General features: G+C 38.7%; 1 protein-coding gene across 3 annotated transcripts in view; it reads left to right on the top strand.

Annotated features, from left to right (window-relative positions):
• Positions 1 to 25,686, top strand: part of LOC133049412 (ATP-binding cassette sub-family C member 4-like) — a 193,316-nt gene extending 167,630 nt beyond the window's left edge. For 2 of the 3 annotated variants that reach the window (XM_061133401.1, XM_061133402.1), the window contains exons 30-32: positions 12,191 to 12,325; positions 22,077 to 22,154; positions 23,869 to 25,686. In XM_061133401.1, the coding sequence (XP_060989384.1) occupies positions 12,191 to 12,325; positions 22,077 to 22,115 (174 nt within the window). In that variant the 3' untranslated portion in view covers positions 22,116 to 22,154; positions 23,869 to 25,686. The remainder of the gene's footprint in view (positions 1 to 12,190; positions 12,326 to 22,076; positions 22,155 to 23,868) is intronic. The other variant, XM_061133403.1, reaches the window with a different exon arrangement.
• Positions 25,687 to 27,294: the final 1,608 nt, after the last annotated feature.

Here is a 27,294-nt window from a genome sequence, read left to right as displayed (position 1 = left end):
GAATCCAACAACATATTAAAAAGATCATACATCATGAACAAGTGGGCTTTATCCCAGGAATGCAAGGATTCTTTAATATCCACAAATCAATCAATGTAATACACCACATTAACAAATTGAAAGATAAAAATCATATGATTATCTCAATAGATGCAGAAAAGCCTTTGACAAAATTCAACATCCATTTATGATTAAAACTCTCCAGAAAGCAGGAATAGAAGGAACATACCTCAACATAATAAAAGCTACATATGACAAACCCACAGCAAACATTATCCTCAATGGTGAAAAATCGAAAGCATTTCCCTTAAAGTCAGGAACAAGACAAGGGTGCCCACTCTCACCACTACTATTCAACATAGTTCTGGAAGTGTTGGCCACAGCAATCAGAACAGAAAAAGAAATAAAAGGAATCCAGATAGGCAAAGAAGAAGTGAAACTCTCACTGTTTGCAGATCTTAGTTTTTTGAATGTTGAGTTTTAAGCAATAAAGGAAATAAAAGGAATCCAGATAGGAAAAGAAGAAGTGAAACTCTCACTTTTGCAGATCTTAGTTTTTTGAATGTTGAGTTTTAAGCCAGGTTTTTCACTTTCTTCTTTTACTTTCATCAAGCGGTTCTTTGGTTCCGCTTTGCTTTCTGCAATTAGGGTGGTATCATCTGCATATCTGAGATTATTGATATTTTTCCCAACAATCTTGATTCTAGCTTGAGCTTCATCCAGCCCAACGTTTCACATGATGTGGTCTGCCTATTGGTTAAATAAGCTGGGTGACAATATACAACCTTGTGATGCTCCTTTCCCAATTTGGAACCAGTTTGTTGTTCCTTGTCCAGTTCTGACTGTTGCTTCTTGACCTGCATACAGGTTTCTCAGGAGGCAGGTAAGGTATTCTCATTTCTTTAAAAATCTTCCACAGTATGTTGTGATCTACACAGTCAAAAGCTTTAGTGTAGTCAATGAAGCAGAAGTAGATGTTTTTTCTGGAATTCTCTTGCTTTTTCTATGATCCAGTGGATGTTAGCAATTTGATCTCTGACTCCTCTGCCTTTTCTAAATCCAGCTTATACATCTGGAATTTCTTGGTTCATGTTCTGTTGAAGCCTAGCTTGGAGGATTTTGGGCATGACCTTGCTGGGATGTTAAATGAGTGCAATTATGTGGTAGTTTGAGCATTCTTTGGCATTGCCCTTCTTCGAAATTGGAATGAAAACTGACCTTTTCCACTCTGGTGGACACTGCCTAGTTGAGACATGCAAATCACAACTACAGTGAGATCTCGTACCAGTCAGAATGATGATCATCAAAAAATCTACAAATAAATGCTAGAGAGGGTGTAGAGTAAAGGGAGCCCTCCTACATTGTGGGTAGAATGTTAATTTGTGCAGACACTATTGAAAAATGGGAGGGATTTTCCTGGTGGTCCAGTAGTAAAGAACCTGCCTTCCAATGTAGAGGACTTGGGTTCAATCCCTAATGGGGGAACTAAAATCCCACATGCTACAGGTGACTAAGCCCACATGCCACAACTACTGAGTTTGTGCATCACAACAAAGATCCCTCATACCACAACAAAGATCCCTCATACCACAATGAAGATGCCTCATACCACAACAAAGATCTCTCATGCCACAACTAAGACCCAGCACAGCAACAAACAAACAAATGAATAAAAACTATGAAGGTTCCATACGAAGCTAAAAACAGCCCCTGTATGATCCAACAAGTCCACTCCCAGGAATATACCCAGAGAAAAACATGGATACCTGCACCCCAGTGATCATTGAAACACTGTTTACAATAGTCAAGACATGGAAGCAACCCAAATGTCAATTGACAGATGAATTGATAAACAAGATGTTATACATATATATATAATGGAATATTGTGCTGTACTGTGCTTGGTCACTCATTTGTATCTGACTCTTTGTGACCTCATGGACTATAGCCTGCCAGTCTCCTCTGTCCATGGGGATTCTGCCAGCAAGAATACTGGAGTGGGTTGCCATGCCCTCCTTCAGGGGATTTTCCCAGCCCAGGGATCAAACGCTGGCCTCCCGAGTTGCAGCTAGATTCTTTACTGTCTGAGCCACCAGAGAAGCCCACAATGGACTATTACTTAGATATAAAAAAGAATGAAATAATGCCAGTTGTAGCAACATGGATGGACCAGGAAATGATCATATTAAATGAAGTAAGTCAGACAGAGATAAACAAATATCATATAATATCACTTACATGCAGAATCTTAAAAGAATAAAGTGATACAAATGAACTTATTTACAAAACAGAAACAGACTCACTAACATAGACACCAGAGACCAAATTTATGGTTACCCAGGGGAATTGTGCAGGGAGGGATAGATTGAGAGTTTGGGACTGACATGCACATACTGCTCTGTTTAAAATAGATGGCCAACAAGGACCTACTGTATAGCATAGGAAACTCTGTTCAATGTTCTATGATAACTTGAATGGGAAAAAGTTTTGAAAAAGAATGGAAACATGTATATATATATCACTGATTCACTTTGCTGTAAACCTGAAACTACCACAACATTATTAATCAACTATATTCCAATGTAATGAAAAATTAAAAGTAAATATACTCCCATATAAAGTAAAAATTAAAAAAAAAGAAAATGCAATAGGTCCATTTAATTTTTATGTCTAAGAGAGCTACCTGGAAAATCTGCAGATGATAACACAGGCCTCATAAACTGCCGGAGTCCAGCCTTAGTTCATACCCTCAGGATGAACGGCATCTGCGAGAGAGAGAGAGAGAGAGAGAGAGAGAGAGAGAGAGAGAGAGAGAGAGGAGAGAGAGAGAGAGAGAGAGAGAGAGAGAGAGAGAGAGAGAGAGAGAGAGACCAGACTAGGGTTGCAGCAGGGTCTGGCTGCGCTTTATTTTTTCACCGTAGCCTTTATACCCTAAGTTAGTACATTTCTAAGGGGAGGTGAAAGATAAGCATACAGAGTTAGTTTAACATTACGTCAGTTTGCCCTTTACAAAACCAGGATGTTTTCTGCATACTTCTTTGTTTATGAGAGTCTTTTTCCATAGTAGATTTGTGTACATTATCTTCTGGCCTCGGAGCCTATTGACATTTTATGACCTAGGTGAATGCAAAGCTGTTTTCCGTAATCTATTCTTTATTGTTCTATGTTGCCTTGAGCTTAACAGAAAACGGAAAAGTTGCAGTCTCATGGTACAGCAGCTTGCAACATAGTACAAATACAATCCTGTTAACACAAAGGTCAGTCTTTTTCCAGAAGTTATCAGCTAAATTTATTTAAAAGGTTTATCACACAAAGACTCTGGGACTCTGGTGAGGTAGCCCCTGTTCAGCACTCCTGGTTAAAATTAGCAATCATCTTATTGTTTCCACACGAGAGCTAAACTCTTATTTTTCTAAATCTTTAACTATGTTAACAATAGTTTCGACTGCACAACCTCAGCACATTAAGAGCAAAAACACAGCAAGCAAACGTTGATCCAATAACCACTTTTAGAATAATATTTTTGTGTTCTCTAGTAGGGCTTCCTCACCCCCTGAAGGGCTCCGTGCCTATTAGGGCCTTTTGTGTGATCAGGTTCTTTATGCTGTTCATGATTAAAGTGTTGTGAGCAGTCATGTGCACTAGTACATATTTGCCAAGCAGACTAGAATACCAGTAAAGGGGTCTAGATTGAAAGACTCCTTCCATCCTGGATAATCTTACAGAATACCACCATCCGGGGGACATATTAATTAAAGTTCTAAGTTGATTCTGTTTGGAAAGAGATCGGTGAAGGCCTTCTACCTGTGTCACAGAAATTAGGGAGTAATCTAATATAGCAAGCATCAGAAAGACAGATATCATCTTTAAGGTGAGCACTGGGGCAGCTTTTCAAAATCCCTGAAGTCTTGATCTGCCTTGCTTGTCAGGGCTTCTCCTCATGACCTTGTCATGGGTGGGATCTCATGTGCTGGCTCCGGGGAATAAACACATCTTCATTGAGCTCAGGTAACTGACTGACTTACCTCAATGCATTTTTCTGTAACCAGTGGAGAGTGGCAAATGATTTGAGATTGGCATTCCTGGAGAGTTTCTGGGATCAAGGGATTGTTATCACACTAACTTATAGGTGTGGTTCATTTTAGTTCAACTTGGGTTACAGGAAGAATGGGGAAAGGGTGAGAGATTATAGGAACATTTTCTTATAGATATAAAATGTTAAAAAAATTCGAAATTGTACCTATTTTTCTGTACATAAAATTTAGAGTTGCTTTGTGTTTATGTGTTCTGTAATACCTAGAATCTTTGGCAAAACTGGTAAGCATAGAGGCTAAGTTGGTAAAATTCTATTCCTGGCTTTTTTTCAGTCTATGTTCCAGTGTAACTCGTAGCTCCTGACATGAGCCTTGACCACACTGCACTCTGTTCCTGTCAGTGCCCCCTCCTCTATGACTGCCCCTTTTCTTTTTATTCTTTTCCAACATTTGACAATAAGTTTCAAGCCTTTATTTTCAACACTGGCTTGTTTGTCTTTCATTTTCCCTTTCACTCTCCCTCTTGCCCACAACCATCAGGCATGCAGTCCTTCAAGTCCACATCCATAATCCTGTCATCCCTGTATCCCACTGCCTCAGCTGCTTCCCTTGCCAGCTATATCTGTTCCCTCCTTGATCTTATCCTAAACTCTTGCCAAATTACACCATTGGGCAGTCACCCGGTCATACCCTGAATTTAGTTTCCTTTGTTTTTAACTTTTAATCAGCATGCACTGTGTGCCTGACTCCTGTCATGTACAATGTCAGAGCCCTGAGATGCAAAGTGATCAGGGAAAACCATATAAACCTGCTCTTAAGGAGATCCCAGGCTAGCAACCAACCCTCTTGGTCCATTTGGTTGCCTGTGTCTGGAATGACCTCTGTCTGCCAACCCACCTCCATTTCTGTGTGTTCAAGGCTATCCATTCTTCAAGGCCCAGCTCTCTGCCCTCTGTCCTCCTTGAAGCTTATCCTCCAAACCTCTGGCCAGAAGTCATCTCTTCTGTTACTCAACTTCTCCTTCTCATGCATTTTTTTTCTTGCATTATAGACACTTAAGGATTTTCTTTTCCCTCTCCTTTCAGTATAGGCTCCCTGACATATGTGTTTTCCTCTTCTAGAGCATCTAGCATAGTGCTATCAATGCAGTTAAATATGCAGTAAATGTTTGCTGAATAAATTTAGAAACTAATGAAAATTGGCTCATTTTCCTCAAATATGTTTTGCCTGTGTGCCATTTCATATTTATTGAACATGAAAGTTAAATAAAACTCGTTTTCTTTTTCTGTGAATATATACCTGGCACACAGTAAACAACTTGTGCCTGAGTATAATAAAATTACAGTTGAAAAGTAGACAGGAGAAATGTTTATGTTTACATGCATATTTTCTTAAATTATAAACAAAGTTAATATGAGGTATTATCCATATGGGAAGATATTTTAGAATATTGAATATTAAGCTTCTCATGTCTCTTATTTTACTTCTTATGCTAAGTTATTTAACAGTGTCTTTTACTTGTAACTCACATGCAGAGGAAGCAATGAAAGTTCAGTCCTAGATTCAAATCCCAGCTCTGCCATCTACTGATTCTACTGCCTTGGCCAAGGTATTTAACTGCATATCAGTCTTCATCTGTGTCTGGTCGTGAACTTCTTGATAAAATGTCTTGCTCATATTTGAATCTCCCATTCCTAGAACAGTGCTTTGGTGATAGATATTCAGTGCTTACAGGATGGATGAATGGATAGGGAATATGGAAGGAAAAAAAGAAGAAATAAATGGAAGAGTGGATTGATGGAAATCATGAACCTTGTTTGTCCACTCTCGAGAGACATTCTTGAGAATTAACAATGGTGATTATAAAGCATATGAAACAGTAAATACTCAACTCACAGCTATTTTTATTTTCCATTTCAAATTCAAAGACTGCTGTTTTAGTTATGGGATGATTTCATGGATCTGATGGTCACCGTAGCCTTTGTTACTCTATTTATATGCAAGGGCATCCCATCTCTGAAACCTTGTGACTCTGTCCACTTGAGGCTGTATTAATAATGCAGTTCACTTTAAGGTACTGTATTTTATTTTAATGCCTATCAAAAGAGTATCAATGAAGTATATTGTATTTTAACACATTTTTAAAGTGTTAAAATAGTTAAATTTTAGGTTCTTATAAATTATCAAGCACTGCAACAAACTATCATACTTCTGGCATTCCCCCACCTAAAACTGAGAAGTCCCCTTATAACATATAGTGAATTAGTAATGTCAACAACAAAAAAATGCACAATGTGAGAATTGTGAGTTGTTTCATATGGGGCAAAATGAGGACTATGGCCCGGGAGACAGCATTCCAGATCGCTCTGAGAAACTGCTTCAAAGAGTAGAGGGAAAGGTCATTGTTATATGTCATTGTGAAGGAGGGTATGTGCAGTCAAGTACATCCTTTGGCAGAGGCTTGTTGCTAATCATGAAGAGCAGATATTGCTGTTAATGATTTTAGTGCTTTTCTAGATATGAGGAGATGCAAGAATTGGGCTAGATATGAGAAGATGCAAGAATTGGGGTCACAAAAATCTTCTCATAAAAGTACCTAAGTATCTGAAGGCCTATTCTGCCAATTTTTCCCAGGGCACAGAGTGTCTCATTTCGAGTCTCCACCCTGTATTTCTTTGAGGATGTGTTGAAGGTCAGTGACTGAAGTGGGTTTGTGACCTAGTTCCTGTAGAAGCAGAAGGCAAGTGCCAATTTTTAGTAGGCACTAATACTTAAAAGGCTCAAAGTATTTTGACTAAAATGATCTTTCTACTATTTGTATTATTAATCCTCTATTTTTTTTTGAGAGCATTAAAATTTTTTTCTGGCTTTGAGTATTTTAGATATTAGCCAAATGTAAGAATTACTCATCTCAGTGGCATTTATGTGTTTTAGACAATGTGAGAGAAATTGGAAGATTTACTATTTATTCAAATTTGAATAAATAAAGTAGAAAGTTGGATAAGGACAAAATATTAATAATATTTTCATTAAAATATATAAAGTCTTTATAGTCAGAGAACTCATCTTTACCAACTCTGAAGTGGTGATTTTTAAAAGTTGTTGCTTTTGCAGAATGTGAAGTTGTTCATTGTATGAAGTAATGAACCTTTTAACCTCAGGTGGCCTCAGCCTGAAGCAGCTTGAAGAAGGATTTTGGGTCCCTGGACAGAGATTGAAGTCAGGCAGAGGCATAGAAAGCTCTGAATGCCAGGCACTAGGCCTCGCGGGCCAGTAGCCAGTGACAAGGCCCTGGACTTCTGACTTTGTATAAATGAATTTACACAAGCAGATGGAAAGTAGTGAAACGAGTAAAGTTCTCTGTAGGAGGGAAAATGATAACATGTAGATAGTCACATAGGCAGGCTCAGAAAAACTCTAGTACACTTGTGATAGTTAAAATCACTTATATGGGGCATTTTTTTTCTGGGTTTCCTTTGGACAATCATCTTGTTTTATCTGACTCTGAGTCTGTACTTGGTTTATCTCAAGGTCCTCCCATGTGTGTGCATACATCCCTTAGCCAAGATGGATCCTAGAGAAGAGGCTTATGGGTAGGTTGACAAAGCCTACAGTGGGGTGGTGACCCCTCCGTTTTTGATGCCCAAGGAACATTTCTGCACTTGTGTAGGTAGGAAGGTCTCCTTGACCTTGAGAATGAGAAAATGTGGTCTGTTTATCTTTTATCTGGGCAGAGCTCAGCTTCTCCTCCCTCCTGCTATTGTCTTCTTCTTGGAGTGTCTGTCCAGAGAGGACAAACTCCAGCTGGGCAGCCTGCAGCCCATCTGTCTCCTGCCCCAACTTCATGTACTTATTTACTTAGTCTTTGGCATGAGAGAGACCTGTGTTTTAAAATTTTGTTTTTTCTTCTTCAATGTCAAGAGGAGTAGTTATATGTCCCATGTTTAAGTAAAATTGTACATTTAGGGCATCTAAATTGGCATGCCAAATTATAGGACATTTTAATAATTAGGTGGATGTGGCAGATTCAGTTATTCTTGAGCTTTTTTGAGAAAGCTGCTCTTAGCAGTTAACAAAAGATTAGTGGGAAAATGGCCTTTATGAGACTTAATAAACATTTCCCACTAAATAACATAGGATGGATTAAGTACAATACCTAGATGTGAAAAGCAACCTGTGTCTTCTTAGTTTCAGTGTATTTTCTTAAGATACATTTACTCTAGTAGTGGTAGTAGTAGTGTTGGTCACTCAGTCATGCCTGACTCTTTGCAACCCCATGGACTGTAGCTCGCCAGGCTCCTCTGTCCATGGGATTTCTCCAGGCAAGAATACTGGAGTGTGTAGCCATTCTCTACTCTGGGGGATCTTCCCAACCCAGGGATGGAACCTGGGTCTCCTGTATTTCAGGCATTTTCTTTACTGTCTAAGCCACCAGGAAACCACTTAACATCAAAACTGTTTTCCTAGGTACATCATTTAGGCCAATTGTTTCAGACTCTTCCTTCCCTCTGAAACTATTAAGCAAAGCCACCAATGGGTAGAAAGGCAGAGTTAAGAGCCCCTTCCTCTCCCTTTCAGTTTACGGTTAGTGGGCATATTAATGAGCAATAAAGTGGCTGAAAGGTAGGTAGTAGGAAAAAGAGAAAGAAGCAAGGAAAGATAAATTGTTACAAAAAAGATTCAGATCCTTAGCAATTCAGACTGGGCTTCGCCGTGTGCTCTGCCAGGCTGTGATCACTGGAATTTGGAGCCCAATTTCTTTCTTGCATCTTTAGTCTTATCCAAAGAGAAAACTGGATTTCTATAGATTTCTTCTATGCAAAGCAGCTCTGCTAAAGCTGCTTAAGTAGCAGCTCTTTTTGCCAGCCTTTCACTCTCAGAATAATAAACTACAACCACAGCCAAATTCAAGAAGCATCTTAACCTCTCTGACAAGAGATTCAGTGCTCTTTTCAGTTCATTTCAATCACTCAGTCATGTCCAACTCTTTGCAACACCATGGATTGCAGCACACAGGCCTCCCTGTCCATCACCAACTCCTGGAGTTTACTCAAACTCTTGTCCATTGAGTCAGTGATCAACCATCTCATCCTCTGTCATCCTGTTCTAATCCCATGTTCAATCTTTCCCAGCATCAGGGTCTTTTCAAATGAGTCAGTTCTTCACATCAGATGGCCAAAGTATTGGAGTTTCAGCTTCAGCATCAGTCCTTCCAATGAATATTCAGGGCTTATTTCCTTTAGATTGGACTAGTTGGATCTCCTTGCAGTCCAAGGGACTCTCAAGTGTCTCCTCCAACACCACAGTTCAAAAGCATCAATCCTTCAGCGCTCAGCTTTCTTTATAGTCCAACTCTCACATCCATAAATGACTACTGGAAAAACCATGTCTTTGACTAGATGGACCTCTGTTGCAAAGTAATGTCTCTGCTTTTAAATATGCTGTCTAGGTTGGTCAAAACTTTTCTTCCAAGGAGAAAGCGTCTTTTAATTTCATGGCTGCAGTCACCTTCTGCAGTGATTTTGGAGCCCAGAAAAATAAAGTCTGACACAGCTTCCATTCCTTTCCCGTCTATTTGCCATGAAGAGATGGGACCAGACGCCATGATCTTAGTTTTCTGAATGTTGAGTTTTAAGCCAACTTTGTCACTCTCCTCATTCACTTTCATCAAGAGGCTCTTTAGTTCTTCTTCACTTTCTTCCATACGGGTGGTGTCATCTGCATATCTGAGGTTATTGATACTTCTCCTGGCAATCTTGATTCCAGCTTGTGCTTCATCCATCCCAGCTTTTCTCATGATGTAAACTGCATATGAGTTAAATAAGCAGAGTGACAATATACAGCCTTGACGTACTCCTTTCCTGATTTGGAACCAGTCTATTGTTCCATGTCCAGTTCCATGTTGCTTCCTGACCTGCATGGTGTTTAAAAAAATTAATGCACATTTAATTTTCTTAAAAGTGCTTGAAAATCTGCATACAGATTTCTCAGGAGGCAGGTCAGGTTGTCTGGTATTCCCATCTCTTGAAGAATTTTCCACAGTTTGTTGTGATCCACACATTCAAAGGCTTTGGCATAGTCAATAAAGCAGAAGTAGATGTTTTTCTGGAGCTCTCTTGCTTTTTTGATGATCCAGCAGATGTTGGCAGTTTGATCTCTGTTCCCTCTGCTTTTTCTCAATTCAGCTTGAACATCTAGAGTTTCACAGTTTACCTACTGTTGAAGCCTGGCTTGAAGAATTTTGAACATTACTTTGCTAGCATGTGAGATGAGTGCAATTGTGCAGTTGTTTGAGCATTCTTTGGCTTTGCCCTTCTTTGTGATTGGAATGAAAACTGACATTTTCCAGTCCTGTGACCACTGCTAAGTTTTCCAAATTTGCTGGCACACTGAGTGCAGCACTTTCACAGCATCATCTTTTAGGATTTAAAATAGCTCAACTGGAATTCCATTACCTCCACTAGCTTTGTTCATAGTGATGCTTCCTAAGGCCCATTTGACTTCACATTCCAGGATGTCTGGCTCTAGGTGAGTGATCACACCATCATGATTCTTTTGTTCTCTTTTAGCAGCTGACATACTCCAGGACTCTAAGGAAATTTCAGAATCCTTTTCCCCCAAATATTGCTCAGGCTCTATCAAACCAACTTGACAATTAATTTGCAGTGTTTTCATTGCCATCTGGTTTATATGACATAAACTTACTTTTTAGCTAAATTGAGTTTAATTTTTGAATCAAGAAATCTCTAAACTTCGAATGCCTGTATAAATAGCCCTCAAAACTCAAGAGTCTGAGCTAAAAACACTAACTAATGATATCAACCCTAAATGCCCTTGGCAAATATAAAATGCTACAGACTGCTGAGTGCCCCTAATCATAGTCTAAAGCTTTCATTTTCTTCCTTTCCTAATATATAACAATAAAAGTTCAGCCTAGTGGGACAAGAGGGAAGGGGACAGGCCACAACCTTTAAAAGACTGAGGTAGCCTTTGAGGATATGATATAAACTGATCAGAGCAAACTAGATACAAGATGGTGGAAGATTCGACTCCGTAGACCTTGACCTCATTATATGCTCATTGTAATACATTAGTATGCTAGTAATAACTGACACACGCACGGGTGCTATGACAGTTACAAGGCTGACCATAAAAGGATGAAAAGGTGGGTGGTTGCCCAGTTTCTGGATATCCCTGCCAGTTTCCCAAAATAGTTGGATAATCCTCCCACTCATTAGCTTATAAAATTAGCCAGACCATAAAAACTAATCCCACCATATTTCAGGGCCTCTCACCTTCTGAGATGATCCACACTCTGTCCCTTGAGTATGTTTCTGCTATAGCCACTCTTGCCTTTTGAGATGGCCTGCAGAGTCTGTCTATAGAATCTGTATGTGTGTATTCAGTCACTCAGTCTTGTCCAAATCTTTGTGACCCCAAGGACTGTGGCCTGCCAGGCTCCTCTGTCCATGGGATTTTCCAGCCAAGAATACTGGAATGGGTTGTCATTTCCTTCTCCAGGGAAACAAAACATAGTAATAGCTAAATCAGTGAATTATTTGAAAATGAAGCCTCAATAAAATTTAGCTGAAATAGAAGAATCTGTCATGAAAACACTGTAAGAAGGTAGTTTTCCTAATATTTTGTGATTCTTGCTACAGTAAGGTGAAAAAGAAATCTGGACCAATATTCTAGAATATATTATTAAGGCTTCTGTATAATATAAGTACTGAGAGTGAACTTTTTGACTAATAAGTGTTTTATTGGAACACATTCTTATCAAGTATACAATAGAGATACAATAGAATCTTTATCTCACTAAATAAATCCACTTCTTACCTATCACTTTGTCTCTCACTGAATTTTTTCTGAGCGGAGACATAAAGCACCTGAACTTCAGTACATCCAGATACCAGGTGAGTGATTCTAACTAAAAGACCGGGGGTTCAAGTCCCAATCTGAGGTTGCACAGTTTCATTAGGACTTTGCCTGGTAAAACAAGGTAATCAAACCATTTACACACCACAAGGCCTACCACCTAAATAGATTCTCTCCATTCTTCTCCTCATGTCCCTTTCTAAAATATTGTCTGAATTACAGTATGTTGCTGGGATACATTGCATGCTGCTAATGGGTTTCTTTCTGCTGATTAACAGGTTTTGGATTCAGGGACAATGAAAGAATATAGTCCACCACATGATTTGCTGCAAAACAGTAATAGCCTATTTTACAAGATGGTACAACAACTGGGTGAGGCTGAGGTCACTGCCCTCACTGAAAGAGCCAAACAGGTGAGGCTGCTGCAGGAAGTTGTAATTAAAATTTGTCTCCAGGGTTCACACTCTTCACCTGATCTCCACCAGGCATCTGGTAACAAGCACTCTGTGCCCTTTTCAGTCAGAAGCCTCTGGAGACTAAGCATCATGCTGCTGCTGCTGCTGCTGCTAAATCTCTTCAGTCATGCCCGACTCTGTGCAACCCCATGGACTGCAGCCTATCAGGCTCCTCCGTCAATGGGATTGTCCAGGCAAGAGTACTGGAGTGGGTTGCCATTGCCTCCTCCTAAGTGTCATGACTGAGTGTTAATAATACTTTGTAGGTTGAAGGCAGATCTGCTGAGAATCTGCAGCAGTGCTGGGGGTGGGGTCAGAATGTGTGCAGTCATGTGTGCATGAGAGAGATTTTGTATTGCAGAGTCCAGGTGGTTGGCCTCTGGCTTTAGATTCTTACAGAGCATAGAACACTCTGCAGATCATTTACATTTCATTCTGATAGGTGCTCAGTACATTTTTTCAAATTTAAATTTATTTTTAATTGGATGATAATTGCTTTACAATATTGTGTTGATTTCTGCTGTATATCAACATGGACCAGCCATAGGTATGCATATGTACCCTCTCTCTTGAGTCTCCTTCCCACCTCCCACCACATTCCATTCTGCTAAGTTGTCACAGAGCAGCGGATTTGAGCTCCCTGCATCATACTGCAAATTTCCACTGGCTATGTCTGCATCTCCATTGCTGCTCTGCAGATAGGTTTATCAATACCATCTTTCTAGATTCCATATATATACACTAATATATGATATTTGTTTTTCTCCTTCTGACTTATTTCACTCTGTTTAATATGTTCTTGGTTCATCCACCTCACTAGAACTGAGTCAGATGCATCCCTTTTTATGGCTGAGTAATATTGTGTATATGTACCACAATCCCTGTATCCATTCATCCATTGATGGACATCTAGGTTGCTTTTATGTCCTAGCTATTGTAAATAGTTCTTCAGTGAACATTGGGGTACATGTGTATTTTTCAATGATAAAACCGTACCTCAGTGTATATACCAAGTAGTGGGATTTTTGGGTCATATGGTAGTTTATTCATAGTTTTCTGAGGAATCTCCATACTGTTCTCCATAGTGGCCATATCAGTTTACATTCCCACCAAGAGTGCGAGAGAGTTCCCTTTGGTTCACACAATCTCCAGCATTTGTTTGTAGAGTTTTTGATGATGGCCTTTCTGAACAGTGTGATGTGATAACTCATTGTACTTTTGATTTGCATTTCTCTAATAATTAGAGATGGTAAGCTTCTCTTCATATGTTTATTAGCCATTTGTATATCTTCTTTGGAGAAGTGTCTGTTTAGGTTTTCTAACCAATTTTTGATTGGGTAGTTTATTTTTTTTATTATTGAGCTGAATGAGCTGCTTATATATTTTGGAGGATAATCCTTTCTTAGTTGTTACATTTGCTATGATTTTCTCCCATTCTGAGGGTTGTCTTTTCACCTTGCTTATAGTTTCCTTCACTGTGCAAAAGCTTTTAAGTAGGTGCCATTTGTTTACTTTGGCTTTTATTTCCATTACTCTAAGAGGCAGGTCATAGAGAATCTTGTCAAAGAGTGTTCTGCCTGTGTTTTCCTCTAAGAGTTTTTATAGTTTCTGGTCCTGCATTTAGGTCTTTAATCCATTTTGAGTTTCTTTTTATGTATTGTGTTAGGGGGTGTTCTAATTTCATTCTTTTATATGTAGATGTCCAGTTTTCCCAGCACCACTCATTGAAGAAACTATCTTTTCTCCATTGTATGTTCTTGCATCCTTTATTAAAGATAACATGCCCACAGGTGCGTGGGTTTATCTCTGGGCTTTCTATCCTTTTCCACTGGTCTGCATTTCTGTTTTTATGCCAGTACTATGCTGTCTGATGACGTTAGCTTTGTAGTCTGAAGTCAGGAAGGTTGATTACTACAGTTCCATTCTTCTTTCTCAAGATTGTTTTGGCTATCAGTACATTTTGGATGTAAGTGCTATCAAGGAATAGCTAGGAAATTTGAGAGTTGGAGGGGAGAAACGTGAAATAGTGTTCATGGGATCTAGAAAGATCTACTGGGGAAAGGTATAGGTCACCTCTGTTTTCTAATTTGTGAAGAAAAATCCTACATGATACTAATACCATTTTCTCCATAAGTCTTTGTTGTTTAGTATTACGCACAGTTAGAGCGTTGTTCTTTTTTCTCTACCAAAACCTCTATTTAGCACTCTAGAGATCTCCCCTCCTGTGATGATACTGTCTGCTTGCTCAGTCTTTGCTTTATTACTTTCTGTGTGTGAAATGCCTCTACAATTGCAGGTAGGAAATTGTCCATGATCACAGAGCTATTGGAAGAGTTGACAAAGTTGGCTTGTTCAAGCCTAGATTGGGGACAACAAAGATTGTGTTCTGAGCTTTTCAGAAGTACTTACATTGTATGCAAATGTAAGGAAACTGAACTTGGAGCCCTATATTTTTTATGCCTGAAAATCATAGAGCACTTTCATCCAGTATAGTGTCTCCTATTCAGAGCTTCCCTCCTCAGACATGACAAGCATTTGTGATTCCCTGTAAACCTAGTCACAAAACAGCCAGAAATCCCACAAACTCTTTTGTTCATTTGACCTTAGGCATTTCACATCAGAGAGATATATCCCAACTATGTGTCAAAATCCTCAATTTAAAAATGTGTTTTCATTACATGTAATCAAACATTGAGTAGTGAGAAATAGGTTACTGAATTCTAGATGGGTCCAGATAACATAAGATATTGGCTTCAACACATTTATTTAATAGAAGAGGAAATCCCTTGAGAGGAAGGTGGCCTTATATACATAACCATATACATTGCCACTCATCATTAAAACACTAAGATCATGGCATCCTGTCCCATCACTTCATTGTAAATAGAAAGAGTAAAAGTGAAAACAGTGACAGATTTTATTTTCTTGGTCTCCAAAATCACTGTGGTCAGTCAGGAAATTAAAACATGCTTGCTCCTTGGAAGGAAATATATGACAAACCTAGACAGCATATGGAAAAGGAGAGACATCACTTTGCCCTCATAAGTCATATATATTAGTGGCTCTATAGACATAATTAATATTATGCTAGTTTGCAGCAGACACAGAATTAGAAATCTATTCTTTCTGTAAGTGTTTCAAATCAAGTGTAATATTCATGTAAAAAGAGGCATAGGTCATAGAATTAGAAAGCTTGTTGATCCCTGGTGTAACAATCTTGCAACTAATTTAACAATATTTATTGGTAAGCTACATTTGTGTGTTGTTGTTGTTCAGTTGCTAGGTTATATCTGACTCTTTGTGACCCCGTGGACTATAGCATGCCAGGCTCCTCTGTTCTCTACTATCTCCTGGAGTTTGCTCAATCTATTGAGTCGGTGATGCTGTCTAACCATCTCATACTCTGCTACTCTCTTCTTTTGCATTCAATCTTTCCCAGCAGCAGTCTTTTCCGAAGAGTTGGATCTTCAAATCAGGTAGCCAAAGTATTGGAGCTTCAGCTTCAACATCAGTCTTTCCAATGGATATTCAGGATTGATTTCCTTTAGGACTGACTGGTTTAATCTCTTTGCAGGCCAAGGAGCTCTCTAAAGTCTTCTCCAGCACCATGATTCAAAAGCATTAATTCTTTAGGGCTCAGCCTTCTTTATGGACTAACTCTCACATCCATACATGACAATTGGAAAAGCTGTCACTTGGACTATATGGACTTTTCTGGGCAAAGTGATGTCTCTGTTTTTCTATATGCTGTCTAGATTTGTCATAGCTGTCCTTCCAAGGAGCAAGTTTCTTTTAATTTCTTGACTGTAGTCATTGTCTGCAGTGATTTTGGAGCCCAAGAAAATAAAATTTGTCACTGCTTCCATGTCTACCCTGTCTATTTGCAATGAAGTGATGGGACAGGATGTGATTATCTTACTGTTTTTAATGTTGAGTGGCAAACCAGCTTTTCACTCTCCTTTTTCACCTTCATCAAGAGGCTCTTTTAGCTTCTCTCCACTTACTGCCATTAGAATGGTATCATCTGCCTATCTGAGATTGTTGTTATTCCTCCCGGCATTCTTGATTCCAACTTGTGACTCACCCAACCTGGCATTTCACATGGTGTACTCTGCATTTAAGTTAAATAAACAGAGTGACAATATACAGTCTTGATGTACTCCTTTTCCAGTTTTGAACCAGTCTATTTTTCCATGTCTGGTTCCAACTGTTGCTTCTGGACCTGCATACAGGTTTCTCAGGAGGCAGGTAAAGTGGACTAGTACTTCCATCTCTTAAAGAATTTTCTATAGTTTGTTGTGATCCACATCATCAAAGGCTTTAGTGTAGTCAATGAAGCAGAAGTAGATGTTTTACTGGAACTCTCTTGCTTTCTCCATGATCCAACAAATGTTGGCAATTTGATCTCTTGTTCCTCTGCCTTTTCTAAATCCATCTTGTATGTCTGTGAGTTCTTGGTTCATGTACTGCAGAAGCCTAGCTTGAAGGATTTTGAGTATAACCTTGCTATCATGGGAAATGAGCACAACTGTGCAGTAATTTTAACATTGTTTGGTACTTCTCTTCTTTGGGATTAGAATGAAAATTGACATTTTCCAGTCCTGTGGCAACTGCTGTTTTCCAAATTTTCCCTATTGAGTGCAGCACTTTAGCAGCAGTGTCTTTTAAGATTTTAAATAGCTCAGCTGGAATTCCATCACCTTCACTGGTTTTGATCATAGTAATTCTTCCTAAAACCCACCAACTTCACACTCCAGGATATCTAATTCTAGGCGAGTGGCCACACCATTGTGGTTATCTGGATTGTGAAGACCTTTCTTGTAGAGTTCTTCTGTGTATTCTTGCCACCTCTTCTCAGTCTCTTCTGCTTCTGTTAGGTCCTCGAGTTTTCTGTCCTTTATCATACCCACCCTGGCATGAAATGTTCCGTTGATATCACCAATTTTCTTGAAGAGATTTCTAGTCTTTCCCATTCTGTTCTTTTCCTCCATTTCTTTGCATTGTTCATTTAAGAAGACCTTCTTTTCTCTCCTTGTTATTCTGTGGAAACTCTGCATTCAGTTGGGTATATCTTTCCCTTCTCCTTTGCCTTTTGCTTCTCTTCTTTCCTTGGCTATTTGTGAAGCCTCCTCAGACAAACACTTTGCCTTCTTGCATTTCTTTTTCTTTGGGATAGTTTTGGTCACTGCCTCCCATACACAGTTACAAACCTCCATTCTTAGTTCTTCAGACTCTCTGTCTACCAGATCTTATCCTTTGAATCTACTCATCACCTCCACTGTATAATTATAAGAGATTTGATTTAGGTCATAGCTGAATTGCCTAGTGACTTTCTCTACTTGCTTCTATTTAAGTCTGAATTTTACAATAAGCAGCTGACAACCTGAGTCACAGTCAGCTCTTGTCTTGCTGACCATATAGAGCTTCTCCATCTTTGGCTGCAAAGTACATAATCAATCTGATTTCAATTTTGAACAGCTGGTGATGTCCATGTGCACAGTCATCTGTTGGGCTATTGGAAAATGGTGTTTGCTATGACCAATATGTTCTCTTGGCAAAACTTTGTTAGCCTTTGTCCTGCTTCATTTGGTACTCCAAGGCCAAACTTGCCTATTACTTCAGGTATCTCTTGACTTCCTATCTTTGCATTCCAATCCCCTATGATGAAAAGGATACTTTTTTTTTTTTTTTAATGTTAGTTCTAGGTCTTGTAGGTCTTCATAGAACCAGTCAGCTTCAGCTTCTTTGGCATCAGTGGTTAGGTCATAGACTTGGATTACATGTTGAATGGTTTGCTTTGGAAATGAACCAAGATCATTCTGTTATTTTTGAGATTACACCCAAGTACTACATTTTGGGCTCTTGTTGACCACGAGGGCTACTCCATTTGTTCTAAGGGATTCTTGTCCACAGTTGTAGATATAATGGTCATCTGAATTAGATTCACCCATTCCTTTCCAGTTTAGTTCACTGACTTCTAAAATGTTGATGTTCACTCTGCCATCTCCTGTTTGACCACTTTGAATTTACCTTGAGTTATGGACCTAACATTCCAGGTTCCTATGCAATATTGTTCTTTATAGCATCAAACTTCACTTTCCCCAGCAGATGCATCCACTACTGAGCATCGTTTCCACTTTGGCCCAGCGCTTCATTCTTTCTGGAGCTATTAACAGTGTCTTCCCCTCTTCCCCAGTAGTTTATTGGACAGCTTCTAACCTGAGGGGCTCATCTTCTGGTGTCATACTTTGTGCCTTTTCATACTGTTCATGGGGTTCTCCACACAAGAATACTGGAGTGGGTTGCCATTTCCTTCTCCAGGAAATATACACAAACTACATTTGTGTGTTGTTGTTGTTGTTCAGTCAGTCATGTCCGACTATTTGTGTAGTTTTTTATATTTTATTTTACACAGTTCTTGCATGTATGATTTCACTTTATTCTCATGACGGTCTTTTTTTCTTAATCCTACATCATGGATGAGGTGATTGGGTCAAGGGTTCATCTAAGGTCACAGAGCTGGTCCAGGGAGCACATTATTTGTGTATTTTATAGATCCTATACTACTTTATTATTATTGTTATTCCTTCTACTCTCCTTTGGATTAAGTGATTTTTTTTCCTATGTCATATATTAATATTTGCAGGGCATCACTTTCAGCTAGAGGGGATTCTCTCTATTTAGCACAGAAACTTCTTACAACCAAAAGAGAGAGAGAGAGACAGAGAGGATAAGCAAGTTAGGGAGAAATTGAGAATGAATATTCTCTAGCCTGCAGAGATGGGTGGTTACAATGATGCTTGCATTTCAGAATTTCTCTTCTCTAAGGTCCTTGACAGTGTATATGCTTCACACACAGTGATTTTTTAATGATACCTCATTGAAATACCTTAGAATTCACCAGTTAGTTGGAGAACTGCTCACTCATGATAGCTGAGATCTAGTTTCCTTAGGTAGCCTCTGTCTGTCTTGCCACAGCTGATTGGATCCTGTTGCCTAAGGCAGCCTGTTGAGATTTTTTTGTCTTTTGAAGTTTCAAATGACTCCTGATTTCATCAAGGATTGCCCTTATTTTTTATCTCCCAATATCCTTGCTGTTTAGGGTGATTTCTGAGAGGACAAGGGGAGAGAAAATTCATTATTCAATTAATCAAAAAGCAGAAATCTTAACTCTCCAGTACTCTTTAACTTTGATAATATACCTGCCAATATGTACACAAAGTTGCATGCGTATTCAGTTGCTTCAGTTGTGTCCGACTCTTTGCAATGCCATGGACTGTAATCTGCCAGGCTCCTCTGTCTATGGGATTTTCCAGGCAAGACTACTGGAGTGGATTTCCATTTCCTTCTCCAGGGAAATTTTCCAGACTCAAGAATTGAACCCCATCGGGATGGGGAATACATGTAAATCCATGGCTGATTCATGTAGTGACAAAAGCCACTACAATATTGTAAAGTAATTAGCCTCCAACTAATAAAAATAAATGAAAAAAAAAATAAAAATTCAAAAAAAAAAAAAAAAAGAATTGAACCCACATCTCCTGAGGCTCCTGCATTGGCAGGTGGGTTCTTTATCATTAGCGCCACCTGGGAAGACTGTACACAAAGTTAGACTTGCTTTAAAGATGAGAAATTTAACCTAGAGTGATGGAAGCAAAAGCAAAAGTAAAAAAGTGGGACCTAAGCAACTTAAAAGCTTTTGCAGAGTGAAGGAAACCATAAACAAAGTGAAAAGACAATCTATGGAGTAGGAGAAAATAGTTGTAAACAATGAGACTGACAACAGATTGATTTCCAAAATATATGAAAAGTTCTTACAACTCATAAACAAACAAACAAAAAAAAAACATACAACTCAATAGAAAATGGGCATAAGAACTGAACAGACATTTCTTCAAAGAAGACGTACAGATGGCCAACAGCCACATGAAAAGATGCTCAACATCACTAATGATGTATTTGTCTATATATGTATGTATCACAAACCTAGATGAATGAATAGATAAAGAAGATGTATGTATATGTGTATACACACATTCCATCTTCTTTATCTGTTCATCTGCCAGCAGGCATTTAGGTTGCTTTCACATCTTGGGTATTAGTACTGCTGCTATGAACACAGGGATGCATGTATCTTTTTGAATTATAGTTTTGTCTGGGGATATTCCCAGGAGTGGGATTGCTGGATAATATGGCAACTCTATTTTTAGTTTTTTTGAGTAATCTCCATACTGTTGTTCTTTCTGGAATTTCCATACTGTTCTGCAATTCCATACTGTGACTGCACCGATTTTTAATCACATCAACAATATAAGGATGTACCTTTTTTTTCCATACCCTCTTCAGCATTTATTATTTGTAGACTTCTAAATGCTGCCCATTCTGACCAGTGTGAGAACCTCATTGTAGTTTTGAACTGGATTTCTTTAATCATTAATGACTCAAGAAACCCAATACTCATTGATTTTTTGTTCTGCTTGCCTTGAAATTTAACTTTTTTGACATCATCTCTTTTAATCTTCACAACCATGCTGAGCTGGCAGTATTATCCTTTAGATGGAGAACCTGAGGTAGGAGAGCCTAAATGACTTCTTAAAGTCACAGGTTAGAAAGTGTTAGTAATCTTTTACCATATTAAGTGAATTAATTGTGTCTTAACTTCTACTCTGGGCTTCTGTAAAGATAAAATCAAATGATTAACAAAAGAGCCCCCCAGGTGTTTTGCTTTCATCCCATAAATCATGTGATATTGCTACTTTCTGTGGACTAAGGGGCCACATCTCTGAGCAGCATGGTAATCACACCCAACACTTAGCTCAGCCTGTTTCTAACCTGCAGTTTGTAGCCATCACTTAGTTCCTATGAGTCACTGTCTTACTTCACAAATGAGGCAGCTGGTGCAGAGTGAGCTTAAGGGATCTTTCCAGGGTCAGCAGTGGTGCCAGGAGAGAGTGGTGAGACTGGGCTTCTCCCTCCCAGGCTCAGTCCATCCACAAGGCTGCTGCTAACAAGTGTTCAGTCACCTCAACTCCCTTCATAACCTACTCTTGGAAAAGATGCCTTCTCTCACTCCTGCTGTCAGCCAGAGTGTGGTCTACACCAGGACAACCGATGGGAGAGAGGAAGATCAAATCAAGGATTTTATACACAGGAAGCTTGTTTTCATTATATAGTTTCAAGTATTTTAGACCATGAAATGAAGATCATTTTGTTTAAAAGTTTCTGCTAATAACATTTTAAAAGTAAAAAATTATGTTGAGAAGGGCTATAGGGAAAGGAGCCAGCTAAGTTTGGGAGGACTGTCAAGAAGTAGAAAATGAATTTCATTTCCATGTGTTCTTTTGACAGTTTTTAGTTTCACCAAGAGTCTGCATAATATATAACCATACAAGCATGGCTAGCTTAAAAAAATGGAGGAGGGAGATGATATGCAATTAGCCCCCAAAAGTCTGACTTTTAAATCTTTGCATTTTGAATCAAAATAGTCTCAGATTTCACCTAGTGGAGTCCAAGTTCTTTTGGAGAATTTTATTCTTCTCCTTAAGTGGTCCTTTAATATATAGCATTTCATATGCAGTGCTGGTTTGGGGGTAGCAAGTATGCAAGCAACAAGAGGAAAAAAAAAAAGTACACTTAATATGAAGATAGGGATCTCAGAACTTTTGTGTACATGTGTGAAGTCCATTATCTCTCATAACTTTGTTGACAGCATCCACAAATGGACTTGGAGTCATCTTTTATAAAGTAGATCTGGAATCATATGACAAGAATGAGTCTTGCATAAATGGTACATTTTCTGCTTTAAAGACAAAAGTTTTCACATTCTTTTTTGGGGAATAAATTACTTTTGAAGTCTTTTCTTCACCCAGACACTTTTAGAGATAAGAGCTGACAAATCTTGGCATTATTTCATTTTGTTTTCTGCATCTGTCAAGAAACTGAGATACAATACAGCTACTCAAAAGTGATGATTGTGGAACAGTGAAACTTGACAGCATTTCATTTCCTTTGTGTTCTGATTATACATTCATCAGAAAGCCTGTTTCTCTTCCAGTTCAGCTAGAAATTGGTAGAATTAAAAAAATCAAGCTGGCAAAGAACTGTCCTATTTTGGTATAATCTTACATTTTAGAGAAGTTGCTTGGTTGAGTCATTGTTAAAGCTTTAGATTCTCCTTTCATTCTTGGGACCAACTATTCACAGATCACATTTCTATAGGCCCTCTAATGGCTTTGCCACACAAATTGAATGCCAGGATATTTCATATATATGTGTGTGTGTGTGTGTGTATGTGTGTGTATATATATATATATATTCAGAGAAGGCAATGGCAATCCACTCCAGTACTCTTGCCTGGAAAATCCCATGGATGGAGGAGCCTGGTAGGCTGCGCTCCATGGGGTTGCTAAGAGTCAGACACGACTGAGCGACTTCACTTTCACTTTTCACTTTCACACATTGGAGAAGGAAATGGCAACCCACTCTAGTGTTCTTGCCTGGAGAATCCCAGGGACGGGGGAGCCTGGTGGGCTGCCATCTATGGGGTCGCACAGAGTCGGACACGACTGAAGTGACTTAGCAGCAGCATGCCAAAATTTCAATGCTTGTCAATCAAAGTTTATAAAATACAGGGATTACAACTGAATATTGAGTTGAGTTCAGTTCAGTTCAGTCGCTCAGTTGTGTCCAAGTCTCTGCGACCCCATGAACCACAGCACGCCAGGCCTCCCTGTCCATCACCAACTCCCGGCGTCCACCCAAACTCATGTCCATCGAGTCAGTGATGCCATCCAACCATCTCATCCTCTGTCGTCCCCTTCTCCTCCTGCCCTCAATCTTTCCCAGCATCAGGGTCTTTTCAAATAAGTCAACTCTTCCCATCAGGTGGCCAAAGTATTGAAGTTTCAGCTTCAACATCAGTCCTTCCAATGAACACCCAGGACTGATCTCCTTTAGGATGGACTGGTTGGATCCCCTTGCAATCCAAGGGACTCTTAAGAGTTTTCTTCAACACCACAGTTCAAAAGCATCAGTTCTTCGGTGCTCAGCTTTCTTTATAACTGAATATTAACATATAGATTTATTGTCCTAATTTTATGTGTGAAATTGAGAAACCCTTGTGCAGACGCTGGGTTTCCTTAGCTTCTTTGTTACCCTATTTTTAATTTATCTCCAGGTTTTGACTCAGTAAAATGATTTTGCTTTTTAATTTACTATAGTAGCAAAGCATATCTGTGAATTAGAATGATCAGAACTCTAGTGAATCTACAGGTTGTTTGGCATTAAGCCCAGCCCCACTGAGGATTCTAATGGGATTACTTCCTCCATAGAAAAAGCACATCCCTGCATTTTTAAATTGTGCCTCCAGTAGTTATGTGATTGTTTAATATGAAGATGTGGACATCTTCCACATGTATTCCAAATGCGTTGCCTTAGAAAGGAGGACTTTAAAATGCTTAAAACATTTTTTTTAAATTTAATTTGTCCTTTTTCCCCTTCAGGCACACACCGAAAAGAAATAACCAGATGTTACTCACAGTGGTCATATGGTTATGAACACTTCCAATGGACAGCCCTCAGCCTTAATGATTGTTGAGTCAGCGCTGTGGTTCTACCATAAAGTCAAGTCCAATCCAAAGGTGTTTTTCCAATAGTTTTTGCACTGCAAAAACTATATTATACTTTTTTTTAACACCAGTCCCAAATATTTACACATAGATGTTAATTTGGATTTGTTTTCTCCAGTTTTACCCAATGATTTCAACCTCTAACAAAATGATTTACTATTTTTATTTATATTTTATACTAACTTTTCCTATCCAAAGCAGAGGTGAAGGCTACAAGTAAAAGCTGTCTACCAGGTTTAGTGTCTTGAGAGACTCCAGAACTAAAACTCATTTTATAAGATATAAAAAAAAGTTGTCACAGATGTCTTTTACTGTTCCTAAAATTACATATTACTTTCCAATTTTATCAGGAGTTTTGTTTACTTGAAGACCATGTGAAGTCACCATTTGTTTTACCACTTTCTTTAACAGTGCTAGGATCCATTATTGCACCCAAATATCTCTGATTAAAATAGTACAGAGAAAAAACAAAAAAATACACTTTAGTTTATGTGAGATAGGAAAGAGAGGTATCCTCTGCCCAAATTTAAGATACATGGTTTAAAATACATAAAGATAATATTTAATTATATGTTCTAAAACACAAGGAAGAGAAAATATGCTTCCTCAAAATAGGAACCCTTCTAGGTGATCACTGTCTTCTAGATGGAGAATTGTATTGTATTCTATATTTTACACTTTTTTAATTTATAACATAAAATTTTCTATGATAACCTTTTTAACATACAGTTCAGTGGCATTAGCCACATTCACAGTGTCATGAAACCATCACCATCTAGTTCATTTTTAGTGATTATTTTAGACCATTCAGCTTATTATTTCTACAGTCAGTTTTGGTAAGTTTCATTTCTCTATGAATTAATCTATTTCATGTGAGTTTTCAGCTTGATTGGCTTAAAATTATTCATAAAATCTTGTATGTTTAATATCTGCAGGAGTTATAATTGGGTTCTATTTTGGTTTTTAATTTTCTTTGAGCCTTGTTTTTTTCTTGAATAATCTTGCTTGATTTTTTCCTATTAATTTTCAAAGAATCAAATTCTGTGCTTGATTGATCCTTTCTGATTTTTTGTTTTCTAGCTCATCATATTCTTCCATTCCTTCAGCTTTTTTTCATTTGAGTTTTTTCTCTAAATTCTTATATTGGAAATAGATTAATTTTTAAACTTTTTTTTCCCCTAATGCAAGTACATAAAACCTACTTTTTTATTCCACCTAATGGCCCACTTTAGCTGCAGCCTACAAATTTTGCTACTGAGCACTGATCAATAATCATAGTGTTATGCATTTTCCAATTTTTAATTTGATTCGTTAATTATATATTTCACTCATGAGTTATTCATCAGTGTAATGTTCTCTAAACTCCAAATGGTGACAGCTATTTTTCTATTATATTAGCCATGTAAAATTGCTAACAGTCAACCTTTTTTTAGCCCATAAAAATAGCAGTTTCTTATGGTTCAATGTAATAGTTTTCTTTTGATATTAATATATAACAATTTCATTTTGGTTAGAAAACATTAGAGTGAGGATTTTAAAGCAAGGGTTTAAAATATTGACACACAACGTCTTTGTTTCCATTTTTATTTTCTATTATATATTTCTATTTATTTCTATTTTATTTTCTATTTCTATCTATTTTAAAATGTTATATGTATAACCAGAAGTTTTCAAATAAAAATCATTCCCAAATTCTGGAATGTTTTTGATGTATGTTACTGGTTGGTTCTTTGGGATATGGACTCAGATGGAGTTCAGTGTTGGGATGTTTGTTAGGGGTGCCATTGGGATTGGCACTTGTGGAATTAAGAGTGAAGAAACTGGAGCGAGCAAAGGGAAAAAACCAAGCTGGACCATGGGCCAGATGACCTTGGCTGACCTTACGAAGGCTCTGGAGTGAAGATGGCCCTTCAGGGTTGTCCTGACAGGTCCACTGGCCAGGCTTTTATTCCTCCACCTGGATGGGTCATTGCACACAGGCTGCCCCCCAGAAGCTCTGAAGGCTGAAGATTGCCCACTGGAAGCACTTCCAGAAACTAGGGGAAGAGTCCTTGAAGGGAGGTCAGGACAGCACATCTCCAGGTCCTCACAGCATGTGTCACAGCTCCAGAGGTAGGTGATGAGTATGCACTGTGGGGGAAACTCTTGGTGACTGATGTGTAAGTCAGAATGATGACTTGGTGATTCTCCTCAGTGCCCTGTGGTGTGAAAAAGAGCAGGAGCCCCATGTAGGGGAGGTAGTCTCATTCTCTAGGATCACACCAGTTGTTATTTCTTCTAGAAAGATCAGTCCTCATCCTAGGTAACTCATATTTCTCTCATAGGTGCTCTCTTTCCTTGGTAAATCATGAGCTTCTCAAGACTTGGAACTGGATCCTATTCACTTTTTAGTTACATCCTCCAGCACAGTGTCTGTCACATAAGAGCTGCTCAGTAAATGTTTTCTGAATGAATGATGACAAAGAACAAACCTTCCTTCTAAACATTATAATTCTAAAATGTTAAGAGGTAGCCTGGGATAACACAAAGCCCCGCTTTTGGAGTCAGTCATACTAATCTGCATGCCAGTTCTTTCTCTGCCACACGCTAGAAATGTGAGTGCCCAAAGAATGTACTGTCCAGAGTGGGACACTTGAGAGTGAAAGGAAAGATGCCAGAACAATACACTGGTATCGTCCTTGACAAAATGGGCTATGGTCACCTTAGTTACTTGCCTTGTGTCTCAACCTCTGAATCTTAGCTTCTTCATCTGGAAAATGAATATAATTCCTGCCCTTGAACCATTGCTTTGGATGATGGATGATGGTTGGGTTGATGGATTGACTAAGAGCACCCAAAGACACAGGGTGGAATCATTGACCTTGGTGATTCTTAAAAACCAGGAGAGGGGAGCAGAAAAGGTGTGGATAAAGATAGGTTGGCCACCTGACCTGAAGAGCTGACACATTAGAAAGACCCTGATGCTGGGAAAGACTGAAGGCAGGAGGAGAAGGGGATGACAGATGAGGAGATGGTTGTATGGCCTTACCAACTCAATAGACATGAGTTTGAGTAAACTCCAGGAGATGGTGAAGAACATGGAAGCCTGTAGTTCTTCAGTCCATGGGGTCGCAAAGAGTTGGACACAACTGAGCAACTGAACAACAACAACAGCAAAGGTAGGTTGGAGACTGTAGAAGGTGTATTTAGAAGGTCCTCATCCAATGGCCTAAACTGTTCTTCCTTCACATGTAGTTAAAATGACATAAGCACAGAGGGAGGAGCACAAGCTCTGGAAGAAACAAGATTAAGACTTTGATA

This window comes from Dama dama, chromosome 30, assembly GCF_033118175.1.
Source record: "Dama dama isolate Ldn47 chromosome 30, ASM3311817v1, whole genome shotgun sequence".
Taxonomy (NCBI): Eukaryota; Metazoa; Chordata; class Mammalia; order Artiodactyla; family Cervidae; genus Dama; species Dama dama.
This window is presented reverse-complemented; position numbering and strand designations above follow the sequence as displayed.